The 13,645-nt window shown below is 37.3% G+C and overlaps 1 protein-coding gene across 2 annotated transcripts in view; it reads left to right on the top strand.

Moving 5' to 3' along the window:
• atm (ATM serine/threonine kinase) overlaps positions 1–13,645 on the top strand; it is a 69,214-nt gene that overhangs the window by 12,467 nt on the left and 43,102 nt on the right. For both annotated transcript variants that reach the window (XM_073863107.1, XM_073863108.1), the window contains exons 11-30: positions 695–898; positions 1,041–1,142; positions 2,017–2,251; positions 3,412–3,543; positions 3,641–3,766; positions 3,983–4,075; positions 4,222–4,408; positions 4,528–4,721; positions 4,833–4,915; positions 5,027–5,191; positions 5,781–5,856; positions 7,228–7,358; positions 8,922–9,036; positions 9,182–9,352; positions 9,438–9,613; positions 10,287–10,530; positions 11,009–11,127; positions 11,933–12,062; positions 12,149–12,345; positions 13,365–13,539. In XM_073863107.1, the coding sequence (XP_073719208.1) occupies positions 695–898; positions 1,041–1,142; positions 2,017–2,251; positions 3,412–3,543; positions 3,641–3,766; positions 3,983–4,075; positions 4,222–4,408; positions 4,528–4,721; positions 4,833–4,915; positions 5,027–5,191; positions 5,781–5,856; positions 7,228–7,358; positions 8,922–9,036; positions 9,182–9,352; positions 9,438–9,613; positions 10,287–10,530; positions 11,009–11,127; positions 11,933–12,062; positions 12,149–12,345; positions 13,365–13,539 (3,055 nt within the window). The remainder of the gene's footprint in view (positions 1–694; positions 899–1,040; positions 1,143–2,016; positions 2,252–3,411; positions 3,544–3,640; positions 3,767–3,982; positions 4,076–4,221; positions 4,409–4,527; positions 4,722–4,832; positions 4,916–5,026; positions 5,192–5,780; positions 5,857–7,227; positions 7,359–8,921; positions 9,037–9,181; positions 9,353–9,437; positions 9,614–10,286; positions 10,531–11,008; positions 11,128–11,932; positions 12,063–12,148; positions 12,346–13,364; positions 13,540–13,645) is intronic.

Here is a 13,645-nt window from a genome sequence, read left to right as displayed (position 1 = left end):
TTTTGTTTAGATTTTTTTATTGTGCAGCCCTTTCAAAAAATCTATTTATATGCATTGCATGTGTGGATATCTATCTATAATAGGCAGATTATATAAACAATATTCCCCTTTAATATAGACGGTTTCAGCAGTAACAACATAAACACTTGGCTTTCGTGGTCATCACGTAACTTCCGGTAAACTCTGCTAAGAATAAATAACAACAAAATCCTTTTAAAGTAGTTTATTTATATAACAATCAAAATAAACAACACGTAGATTACATAGGAACCCAAAACATTTGTTATTTTCGACAAGGTATTTGTTTAAGAGTTCAGTTTCAGAACTAGTCAGACCCTTAAACAAACAAAAACCTAAAGTAAAGTTCGGACCAGACACTTATCGCGTCACCGCACGTGCGCCTGATGAAACGGTCTAACCTGTATAGACAGAATTTTATGGGATTGTGTTTAAACTACATTTTCTAGCAGGTGTAAAAACAAAACCTCTGTTTGTTACAATTAACCCCACTTACCTGTATGCGGTAATATGTTTGCATTCCTGTCACTTTTGTAAAATTGTAATCTAACTTAAATATTTTTTTGAGTAATAGTGCCATAGCCAAAAAGCATTACTTTGTGCCCCACTCTACCTTATATTTCTTTCATGGTTAGAAATTGCTAATGCAGTTCATTTCTTTGCTGTTTTTCCTCAGTGTTGGTGCCATCTGCCTTGCTCAGGCTTTGCTGAATTGCTGTGTTCCTAAGAGCATTCACAGCAGTGATATGAGCAGTGGAGTGTTGATGGAGACGGGTGGAGAGATGCCCACTCTGAGAGACTCCATCATCAGCTGGCTGCTCATGAATGAACAGAGCGAGGAGATGGAGGAGAACTGCAGACCTCACCTTATTGTCACCAGGTCTAACATCTCTATATCAAACATACTTGAAGAAGTGTCTGCAGTTTTTTTTTGAGGCTGTGGTCCTTTCAAATCATCTGTGCTTTGAATATGTCAGCCTTGATTCCTGAGAATGTAAATATATGTATTTTGGTCTTTGTAGGGATTTTCCACTGAACCTCATTCCTAGAATTCTGGTGTCTTTAACACTTAAAGACAGCAGAGCGGGCTTGATGTTTCTGATGGGTGGTCTGGTCTCAGAGAGGTGAGTATGATACAATGACTCAATGTTTGATCAAATTGACAAATTTACATACACTTACTAAGGTCATTTGACAACAATGTAGCCCACATTGTGGGTCGCACAGTGAGGTAAGGTGGGGCGCACAAAATCACTTGGCTGTGTTACAGTAAATGACCCAAAAAAAATATATTTAGACCAGTAATGACTATCTATGACAAATGGAGTTAAACTTATATTTCATTCATACAATGAAAAGACAAAATTAGGACTACTATCTTTTAAAAGAGAACAAATGTGTGGTTTTCCATATATCCATTTAAAAATATTGTAGGGGATCATGAGACTCATTTAACTGTGTTGGAAAATGAAAAGTTTGGCTACACCTCTAGCATATGCCTGAACCATTTATCATGGGATCTGATCTACTGATTCACACACAATTTTAAATAACACTACAAACAATGCAACACGTAAAGTGTAATATGCAGTATTATTACAGCATGCTAGCATTTTATTCAGAACAAAGCCAGTGTCAGATCTTGTACATTAATATTACATTGCAAGTATTTCGAAGCTATTCGAATTGTGCTGTAGGTAGACACTACCATAATACTAGTTCAATGCTTGCTTCGGATTGGTTGGCAATTTTCTATAACAGTGTGACTACCTGTGCTGTTTGAACCACAGGAGCACTGACGTAATTAAGGTAGTCAACATAATCATAGGCTACATAAGCATTTAGGGAACCAAAAAGAGGTATTTCTTGAGGTGTTATTGACTCCAGACAGTAAAAGGTTTAAAATATTCCTCTTGGACATTACTTCAATAGTTCAATGGTCTGTCTTGGTCTGCCAATTGATCTTGTGTAACATTAAGGTGTTTCTTTCCCAAACAGCTTCTCACCTCAGAGTTCTTCCTCCACCGAGGAGAAAGAGAGTTTAGGGGAAGTGGAGAGTCTGTATCTACAGTTCAGTTTTGACGACACGGCTTCCTGCTCTCCAGTGAAAGCTCAGAGAGAACGTGTATGTTTAGACAAACCACAGTTCACTGTTATTCAAACTCTCAGGACCAAACTGGATACGAGTCTACTGTCTGTGGCCGAGCAGCTCTTTAACTGTTATTCTCCTGATGTAAGTAGTTTAAAGCTGTCACTTTGAACATTGAACATGGCATGTTCCTTTATATGCTTATCTTTATGTGAGTTGAAGTCACTTGAAATTGAGGTCTTAACGAGTCCACTTAGATCAGAAAACTCGAGGTCCGACCCGAGCGGGTTCAGAGTCCTTTTACAGCCCCCTCTTTGTTTGCCAAGAGCACTTGTGACATTATGTGGCTGGCGGTAGGTTAATATTTTTTGAGACCGTCCTGTCAGTCAATTTTGAATGTACATTTCAGCGGTTACCTTGATTTTGTCAACAAGGGAAACTGAATGGAGCGTCTCTTTTATCATAAACCGTTTCTACGCGTCTGCAGCAGGAACATGTTTTGACATGATGCACATAGGTTCACGTGATGTGGCATATTTTGACATGACAAGCCACTGATCCATATTAAATAGTATTCGAAATGAGAATTTGTATTGTAGTTATTTTAAAATTAGTATTCTTAAGTACCTGGATGGTCTACTGCTTCTGGTGAAAATTACCCACAACTCATTGCAAGAGGGAAGAGTTTACTGATGCAGTACTTGCACACTTGCACTATAATGTATATACTTTACCATAACAAAAGCATCTGGTGTAACATATCAAAAGGGAGGAAGAGCAAACAATACAGTCATTACTGGTAAATTGCCATTAAGAGATTATGTTAAAATGGGACCTTTCAAAAAATGTAATGTAAAAGTTTGCCCCAAAACCATCTACGAAAGTCCAGGTTGCATACATTCAATAAGAAGTAATACCACGTGTAGCCGTTTAGAGGTCACTTCCAGTTAATGACATCACAATAAGTATTTTGGTATCTGACCAGTAAAAACATGGAGGCCCTTTGGTTGTGTGAACAGTATATTGTAATTTTCTGTAATTAAACAAATTACTGTTAAATGTGTGGTTGTAGAGCAATAGTAAACACATTTTATTACACAACTGAATAACACAAGTGAACTCTGTTCTTACTGATATTATTAATTTGTTACTGCATAATAAACATAAAATATTCTAATGTAGTCTGATTGATATGACTTTTACAACGTGTGAAATGTTTGCAGGAGGATGTGATCTGTTGTTCATGTAAATGAACTGCTTTCTGAAAGTGTTAATCTTATAGTAAGGTTTCTTTAACTTTACAGGGTTCAAACCCTCCTCATGAGTGTGTGGTACGCTGTGCCTTGCTGCTGACTGGGGTTCTGGCTGCTTACATGTCTATCGGGCTTCTTACAGAAGAACAAGCCTGTCATTCTTCTCTCTTCCTCAAAGCCAAGGTCACATTTTTTTTTATAATTTTAGTTTGATAGTGCTTTTAAATGTGTGTAAACACATGGAGTAATGATTTACCTGCTGTATTTATTTTCTTTTTAGGCATTGGTTCATGAATTCAGTCATTATATATCGACAGCAAAAAACAAACTTGGAGAGAGTGATACAATCGCAACAATACAGTCTGTTATGCAGCTGTATTTGAATAGTATAAGCAGAGGAGAAAAGGTGAGACACATCACTTTTAAATGACTTGAAACATAGACTTGAAAGAGGGGATTTTCTATTTATTTTCAAAAACGTCATCTTGGTAAACCAAAATAATTAAATCAGGACCAAATGATACATTATAAATTACAAGTATAATTTCCTTTGTTGTTAAATGTAAATGGTTAAAGATCCTAAAGGTCATATTTTTTGTGATTGTGTATGTTTTCTTTCTAGGAGGACAACATATACACAATCTCTCGCAATTTATTTATGAAGACTTTGCCTGCGAGGTTGTTGAATGACTTGGGTGATATATCTAAACAGCTGGTAAGACCTATTGCACTGAGAAACTGAATTACCATGATTTTGCCATAGTTTATTGAACGTGGTTGTAAATAAATACCAGTTTATCCAGCCTTTTGATTATGTCATGTTAATGAATGCCAACCAATGCAAATATTTTACATCTTTAGCTGAGTAACTCTGGTAAAAAAGAAAGCACGGTTATGGAGAACGAGACAATGGATGAAGACATGGATGTGAGCAGAATTCAGACCGACAATCATGAAGAGATTGATCTGTTTGAAGATGGAGATGGTCCATATCACAGCATCACCAGACCCAGCCAACCTAGTGAAGAAACTGGTGATATCCGCACAGGTACTCTGCTCTGCTCAGATTGTTGACTGTACTCTACTCTCATGAAGTATCCTACTTAACTCTTTTTTCCAAATTTCTTTAAGATTTAAATAATACATTTGTCTTCTTGGTGTTGACAGGTGCTTTGAGTGCCTTATCTGAGCAGCATTTGACTAACCAGGATGTAGCTTTCCTGTCTGTGCTTGGATTCCTGTCGCTGTGTGCATCCTCAGATCTTAATGGCGGCTTCTCTTTCAAACCTCTGGATATGCAACGCAAGCTGCTCAAACTGCTCGATCTCACAGACTTCTCTCAACCACTGCACCTCAACATGGTGATTATATTAACATATGTTATCTGCTTTGTTAATGTATTTTTACATGTATTTGTTCGCATTACATGCATTTAAATCTGTTGTTACAAATCTTTGTTCCTCTGTTTGTAGTATCTTTCCTTATTGAAGAAACTCCCAGCAGAGGTCACATCTCTGGCCACTGAAGAATGGGATGCTCTTCTCAGACCTCTGCCGTAAGGAAACTTGTCCCTATATTTACTGAATTACTAAATAACTGTTGGTTTTATACACGATACAACTCAATACAACTTTTAAAGTTTGAATTGTTTTTCATTTCTTTCCAGAGATGTCTGTTCCCTGTATCGGCAAGACCAGGAAGTGTGTGCTGCCATACTGTATGCTTTAATACCAGCCATCAGCTGTCTGGGCCGCACGGCGTCTGAGAGCGAGTCGGAGAATGAGATGGCACATGTCCGTGGAGCTCTGCTCAAGGTCATGTCAGGTTTCTGGTGAGGACCAGCACACCTTTTTCATGATGACCTCTCGATGTAAATGTTATTTGTTTTTAATTTTAAAAGGGATCATATTATGCTTTTTCAGTATGTATTTTGTGTGTAATGTTGCTGTTTGAGAATAAAAAAAAATCAATATCTACTCCAAAGGGAAATATTCTCTTTAACAAAAAAACACTTTTCCAGAATTACAATGAAAGGCTTGTTGGATCAACCTATTTGAGTAAAACAAAATCAAGACTTTGATAAAGGGCATAATAGACCCCTTGTAGTTCCAGAGGGATCAATACATTTAAATATGAATACATTTCTTACTCCTGTAAATTTGCTTCAGAAGACATTTTGGATAGAGCTGGGATCGTGTTTTTGCCAAAAATTACCAAATTATTCCTCTAACAAAAGAGTAACAGTACCACGTTGTTTTAGTATATTATGACAATAATGACACTTAACATATGGTAGTCAGTGTACAATGAAAGTGTAATAATTATATATATATATATTTAAGGAAAAACATTTATTTCTTTATTTCTATTAAAGATTTCAAGATAACTTTTATGGATAATTTGGCACTTTCTCTTTGCAGTATCTTGGGTAAATCTGGCAAATGCTCTTCATCTGTGAGGGCTGCATTGGGGAAGTGTTTACTGGCTTTGCTAGAGGTAAGAACAAAATACTACAAAACTCACATATACTTGCATATAATTGCTATAAATTTTGTTAAAATTGCATTTTGCCGTTACATCAGATGCTTGTAGTAGCATGAAAACATTGAAAAAAAATTACTGGACGTTTGATTAAGCATAGTCTCAGCCTCAGACGTCACGCCCACAAACTGTTGGCTGAACGTCTGATGTTTTTCGTACACTTTTCTGGAAACCCTGTGAGAATGTCTAAAGTCGTCTTTTGATTGGTTGAAAATAAACTGGATTTCCAGGAGACGCGAGTGTCGCGATTAGTTTCGGTCCCTGGAAAACAAAGCTCTGACGTTCCATTGAGGAAGAGAATCAGTCGTGTTCACGTGGATAATAATGACCAGTTATCATGATCAGCTAAACATTGAATTCTCAAAAATATGCAAAGTTCGCAGCATAGACTCTCTAAAAGACGTCCAAGAGTTTTGCTTGAGGCAGTTAGTGGCTACGCGAGACTAGATTAAGCAAAACTAGGAATAAAACTTTTTTAGAGGTTGGTCAAACTACACTTTTTGTTCTATTGATTTCCATTTATACCAAGTGGAAACTATAGAATATAAAAACATATGGACGTAATGTCTGTGACGTCACCCATAGTTTTGTGAAGAGCTTTTTTAAAAGCCTATAATAGGCGGTGCCTGCCGTCGCCATTTTGGTTTCATGTCACTGCGCATCACTCGCGGATAACCGAAAATGGGTAAAGCTCGATTCTAGTTCACATGCCACTCAAGTGGCCACGCCCCTAATTTTGCAGAACTTTAAGGCTTAATATAATTTAAACAGATGAGTTACAAAAAACTCTCAAAGTTTTTTGTTGATAGACAAAATTAGCTATTCAGTCCAAAAACACTTTGTACCAGGCTGTAAATATATTAATACTGCTGTAAAGGCGGGCATTTTAACATGGGGGTGTATGGGTATTGACTCCCTTTTGGGGCCAGCATCTAGCAGCCAGTCGGTGAATTGCAGTTAAAGTCCTTTAGTATTGGCTTCATCAGAGAAATCGGAAAGTTGCCCCACAGTGGAAACGCAAGCTCAGGTGAAGATATTTCTTATTTCACTGCAAACCGAAGTTAAGATCTGGTGAACTGGTATCACATGAAGACATGTGACTAGTAGAAAATCGGTATGTCAAGCGTGACCTTACGCTACTGAAAAGCAAAGACGGACCAATGTACTCCCCACTCATATCCGCAGCAAAGTCTAATAAATGTTTGCATATTCATAGTGTAACCGCATCCTTATTTCCAAACATGTTACGTAGTCATAGTTTTATCATTGTTAGTCTGTGTGTTTATTTTCGTGATGCTATACATACGCTTTTTATTTCTTCATAAGGCGGACCCTTGCTGTAGGTGGGCGGTCCTAACCCTCAGGGAGGAGGAGCTACCTGTGTCTGTGGTTCTCTCATCTCATCTTGCAGATCCTCATCATCATGTGTGCATGCTGGCAGCACTGTCTGTGGAGAGGTGGGCTGAGCAGACACATTGGTGTTACAGTGTTAATTTTGAAAGCAATTTTTATTTAGTTTTAACTATATTTTAGTCATCTACATTGTTCAAGCATAATCAAGCATAATTAAACATTCAATACACACACAGGTTTGTTCAACAAATAAGTGTATGACAAAAGTAATATCAAAGTACCACAAGAGTGATTTGAAAGCATACGGAGCAGCGTGCCATGCCCCGATTGGCCTGTGCTTTGACTAAAATGATTATTACTGATCACTCCCCTCCAAATCATTTTTTTTTTTAAGTTATCATCTCGTTTTTATCAATGATGTCCTTGACGAAAACTATGATGAAATTATTTGTCAGTTAAAGGTGCCAAAGAATGCATTGAAAAAATGTGTTAAATTGTTCATTGATATTTACATAGAAGGTATGTAGCTTTATCAAAGTAGTATTCTGCGCGCAGTAACATCATCACTCTAACTAAGATCACCACCCAGTGGATAGCGGAAATATGAATTTGAGGTAGAAACTCCTCAGGGAACATTTTCTCTTTATTGACGAAATGACTCAACAATATTTATTGACATTTCTCTGAATATCGCCATTAATTGTGCAAATGTAGAAAATAAAAATATGATTAACGACTCTGGCGTTTATTTTCATAAATCAGTACGCAGCAACATTGTCGCAGCAATACTTCTGTAATGCGGTCTGAACCTTGGGGTTACCGGGGTATTTTATCACGACTTAGAACGCGTTTTAACCAATCAGAATGAAGAACCAGAACGGGCCGTTTTATAATTTTAATTTTGTGGCAGACTGAGAAATACAACAACGCTCTCACTTGTATGATACAGCAGTAGGCAGCGCAAATCTAACGACACGCCTATAATCCCTCCCACTCTGAAGTGTTACTAAACTCGATGAAAATGCTAACCAAACCAAAGTGAGATGAGCTGACCCGACCTAAACTGTGGGGTACTATGCAATGAAAAAGCGCCATTAGTAAACAGACCTTATATGTTTGAGCCTGTATTTACGAAAATACAGATTTTGAGGAATAATTAATTGTTTGGAGATTGTTAATGGACTTTTCTGAGTGGTAAGTTTGTGTTTTTTTCAGTATAGACCTAAAAAATCTAACTGTAAAGTCAATAGTAGAACTTCAGCCTAAATGTTAGCATAAAGCATTTACTAGCATATAGCATTAACTAACATATAGCGCTAACTCAGCAGTCACAACTTAATTTAATGAGTAATTTAATGTTGGGGGCGTTCGTCTCAACTGGGATGTCACAGTCTGTGTTATGTTGAGATTGGTCTGTTTTCCAGCGGTCTTTTGCATGCAAGAGGTTTAGAAAAAATGAGGAAACAAACGCGTTTGAGGCTCACAATATGTCATTGCCATGTACAGAACTCTTATTATTCATATATGTCTACATAAATACAGTTTCACATTCTATGGCATCTTTAAATTAACAGTGTGCTCCACTGAAGAGTCTTTATCTTCAAAAATGATTATATATATCCAAGTTCAATGAATTGAACTTGATTATCTGTCACTTGAAATTCTAGATTGTTCCTCATAAAAAGAGAGGATGGTGAAGGGAAGATAATGCTTCCTCTGAAGCATCAGCAGACGGCCTTTGAGAACATTTACCTTAAGGCTCAGGAGAGAATGAGAGGACAGGTAAACACTTAATTCACCTTCACTTAAATATACCTGCTAGTTAAATTTAAGGCACTGAAGATAAGCAACACTCGCAGCAGTTTTGCATGGACAAACACAATTCTTTAAAAACTGTCGGTTTTGTTTTACCATCATCACACCACAGAAAAACTGTTCTCCTGAAGACGAGTCTGATGAGATCTTTAATCGTCGAGCAACCTTGTTAAAAAGCATTTCATTGGTGATGTCCTGCAGCCCTGTGTGTGAAAAGCAAGCCCTATTTGCTCTTTTTCAATCCCACAAAGAGAACGGAATTGAGGAACAGCTCATCAAAAAGGTAAACAGTGGACAGAAATATAAAGCCCAAACATTGTTCGGATGTTGTTGTTTAGATTCAGGTGAAATGTTTTTCTGGTTTGCAGGTACTGAGATGTGTGTCTCGGGCACTCGGGTACAGGGACTCTGAAAGTTTAATTAATTCACACCAGTATTACCTGGTGGCTGAGTGGCTAAACCAGAAACAAGCCGACTCGCTGTATACGCTACAGACCTTTCCCTACGCACTAATGGGCTACAGAGATCTTGGAGAGTTTTACAGGTACAGTATTTGTAGAGCTTGGGAGGAAACCTCAAAACTAGTTTCTGAAACAGTCTGTTAGACAACGAAACTCCCCCTCGCCTCATTTTGGAGTCATAAACATGTTTTTTACGTGTTTGTATTGCAAGGGTAAATATAGAACTGATTGTATATAAGCAAATAAATATAAATAAATATGTTTTACCCAATAAACACTAACAGTTAATGTTAAATGTATTTGAGAAGCAAAGAGATGTTTATTTAGTCTAGAGTTTGTCATCAACATTTGGATGTTTTGGGTATTTGGGTTAACTTTAAATCATTTCACACCATTTGTTATAAAGAATTAACTTTGGCATTTATTTGTCAATTACCATATAAATGGCTAACCTTAAAAAATGAAAATTCATAAGCAGATGACAAATTTCCAAAAAGCACATACTGTACATCCATCATTGAAGAATCCAAATAACTTCAATGGGTTAACAAATGTAGAGCGATTGGAAAGCAATATTAAGGTGTAGAAAACTCTAAGCTACAGGGCACAAACCGTTTTTGTCAGATAATGTAAAAGTCTCTAAAAGATCTACTGATTACTATCACTGTTCTGTAGGAGAAACTATTGCTGTGAAAATCCTTGTTTTGACATGAATGGAAAAATCTCATCTGTCAGTGGTTTGCGTCTTGATTTCAGGTCATCCTACCATGTGCTGATCCCACATCTGGTCTTCTTGAATGACTTTGAGGAGGTGAGATCCATTGGTGTTCATCTTGGTCAGGACTGGAAGCAACTGCTGGCTAACTGCTTCCCCAGGATCATGGTGAACATACTGCCCCACTTTGCCCTCGCTGGTCAAGAAGCTCAGGTGGCCCAGCAGAGAGAGAAGGCGCACAGGGTGTACGATTTACTCAAAGACAGCAACTGCCTTGGAAAACAGGTGAGGGTTCAATTTAAAGTGGTTCATTTTTTTTTGAGATACAGTATGTTTAATATCTTTAAACAAAAGAGTTTTGGGACAGGCATATATAACCTTTAACCTTCTAAGACCCTAGCTTTGGTTTGGCCTGCATTTGAGATTTCTTCCAGCTATTTGGAGTTATGAAGAAGAACCAATAAATAAATATAATAACCAAATCATTTTCTTTGAACATGAAGCAGTGTAATTGTTCACATTTTGGACAGCAGGTTCCAGTTACACAGAATGAAGTATTATGGACACACCAGGTCTTAGGAGGTTAAGCAATGCAAGACAAGGGACAGAAAAGTAGGAGTTGTGGGAGTATTTGGAAAACCTTTTGGATAACCATCATTTCTAATGCAGTTGTGTTTTTTGCCACTAATGGCACAAAGATGAGAAAAAGTAGGACTTTATATGTTTACTGAATTCTTTGACGTTTACTTCTTTTTTTTTTTAGCAAATTGACAGTCTGATTTGTAATAACCTGGCTGACATCGTGGTGGAGCTGTTAATGACGCTTCATGAGACAGCAGGAGAGTCAACGGGAAATAATGGAGATTTGCACAAATTTACTGGGTATTCAATCTCATTGTACCTAAAAGATGAATAAAACATTATCACAGAAGACATAGTTGAAAATAGAGATGGTGAAAGTTCCTGGATTTTGTTTTGCCAAAATAAATCTGCAGTTTATGGAAAGATTAAAATGTATTATAAAGTTTATTATTAAGTTTATTAAGCACCACGCTCAAGTGATATTAACTAGGGCTGTCACGATTATGAAATTTGGCTGACGGTTAATTGCCTGTTTATTGCTTTGACATTTCATTCTCAAACATTTTTTTGTTTATGAAATAATTTTCACAGATTGTTGTGATTATTTAAATTACATTTTTTGCAAGGTTTATCTGGCAGTAAATATTTATGCACATTAAAGTAATCTGATACGGTCTCGTTTATACAGGCACTGCAGCTCCCCCTTGTGTTTTTTAGAGAGATGTGCAATTTCAGATCACCGCGATAAGGTCAAACAATTGCGATGAGACGATTATTTAATCATTGTGACAGCCCTAATATTAACTATTTCAAACTGACAGGGTGATTAAAAAATGTGATCATCATATTAAAATATATGCATTTGATATGAGACTTGAGACAAATGTAATGCTGCCTGTGAAATCCAAGCTGAAGTCTCATAACATTACATTATAGGAGCATCAAATTTGATTTAAATCTTTGACATTACCTTACTCTGTCAATATTTAAGATATCAAGGTTACATTTTCACTTAATGTAGGAAGATTTTAATTAGAAAACAGTAAATCACAAAAAAATGACTTTCACGGACTGAGTCACGAATGTACTTTTTTTTTCAAATCAGAGAGCTGGATCCTGCGCCAAACCCCCCGTTCTTCAGCTCATATGTGATCAGAGCCACACTGGATTACCTGAGCAAGTGTCACAGTGCTAGCCACAAATCTCTGGTCACCATCCTGTCCAAAACACCAATGAGTCTTTACATCAAATGCTCATGTTCATATTTTACTTGACATACTGTAAACTTTGGCCTGTGTTTCTTTTATAAATGTGTTAGATGTCCATTCAGAAGATTCTTATAGCGATATGCCAGAAAGCAGCAGATACAACCAACGCTTACGAGAGACATCGAATCCTTATGATGTACCATCTGTTTGTTAGCCTGATGCTGAGGGAGGTGAAGGACGGGCTGGGTGGAGCCTGGGCGTTTGTGCTTCGTGATATCATCTATACACTGATTCACAATATTAACAGCAGGTTTGCTTACATTAACAGATGTTTACAATGTTTAAGACTGTATAATATTTAAATTGTTACTCCTGCTATTGAAAGTTACCAAGGAGACGACTACTGGCGCTGCGTAATATCATTGCGCATCCTGCAGCCATGTTATAGCAGCAAAGTCCTTGATTAGAACGGCAGAATAAGAGTATAGTAGTTCATAGCCATATCTGCCTAAAAATCACAACTTTTAATTTTCTGTCAGTGTAAGTACACGATGTATCTACAGAAGAGTCAAGTTTTAAATAGGAAAAATATCAAAACTCTTTGATTTATTTTTAGCGCGATGCTAATGGTCTAATCAGATTCAATGGATTGTGCTAAGCTATGCTAAAAGTGCTAGCGCCAGACATAGATATGTATAAAGGCTAGATGTCTCACCTGTGCTGGCCAATTGAGTGGAACGTCCACATTTGGCAGCCATCTTACCACAGGGTGCTCGCTCACTCGTAGCATTGAATTTTTAAATTACCATAACTTGCTTAATTTTCTACCGATTTTCAAACGGTTTGGTTTGTTATAAATGTCAAAGATGTACCTATGACACTGCATACTTCTACAAAAAAAAAAAACATGTTAAAGCATCCAGAATTAAAGCCACGTTAATAACGTTTGTAAGATGCCAAACCGTTTGAAAACTGATAGAAAATTGAGCAAGTTGTGGTCACTTAAAAGTACCTGCACCATTAAACACAATGCTACGAGTGAGTGAGCGCCCTGACGTAAGATGGCCGCCAGGTGATGACTTTAGAGACTCCGCTGTAACACATCTAGGCTTTATACATATCTATGGCACCAGACCCAGAGATCGGCTGAATGGATTCTAAACGGTGTTTTCGGTATTATAACGATATTATAAGAAAATTATTTTCCAAAAAAGTGGAGTGTCCCTTTAATATCCATCACCCTGGACATTAAAAATGTATGGTGGCAAACACACAGATTAAAATGACTAAGGCTGATTCATGACAGATGTGTCTTTTATTCCTTCGTAGATCATTTCAACAGGAAGAGGTGTCCACCCGTAGTCTGTCCCTGTGCTGTGACCTGCTTTCATTGGTCTGTCAGACAGCTGTCGAATACTGTGATGATGCACTGGAGAGCCATCTGCAGGTCATTGTGGGTACTCTCACAGCACAGGTCACTGAGCAATCTGCCATATCTCAACAGGTATGAGTTTATATTATTCTTACTGCCTGTACACCATTGTCCATTTATATTCTCGAGGTAAGATACTTTGATAGGATGATATTTAAAAACCTGACTGTTTTTACTT

The sequence above is a fragment of the Misgurnus anguillicaudatus genome, chromosome 24 (assembly GCF_027580225.2).
Source record: "Misgurnus anguillicaudatus chromosome 24, ASM2758022v2, whole genome shotgun sequence".
Classification (NCBI taxonomy): Eukaryota; Metazoa; Chordata; class Actinopteri; order Cypriniformes; family Cobitidae; genus Misgurnus; species Misgurnus anguillicaudatus.
The sequence above is the reverse complement of the archived record's forward strand: the minus strand, read 5'-3'. Positions and strand labels throughout refer to the sequence as shown.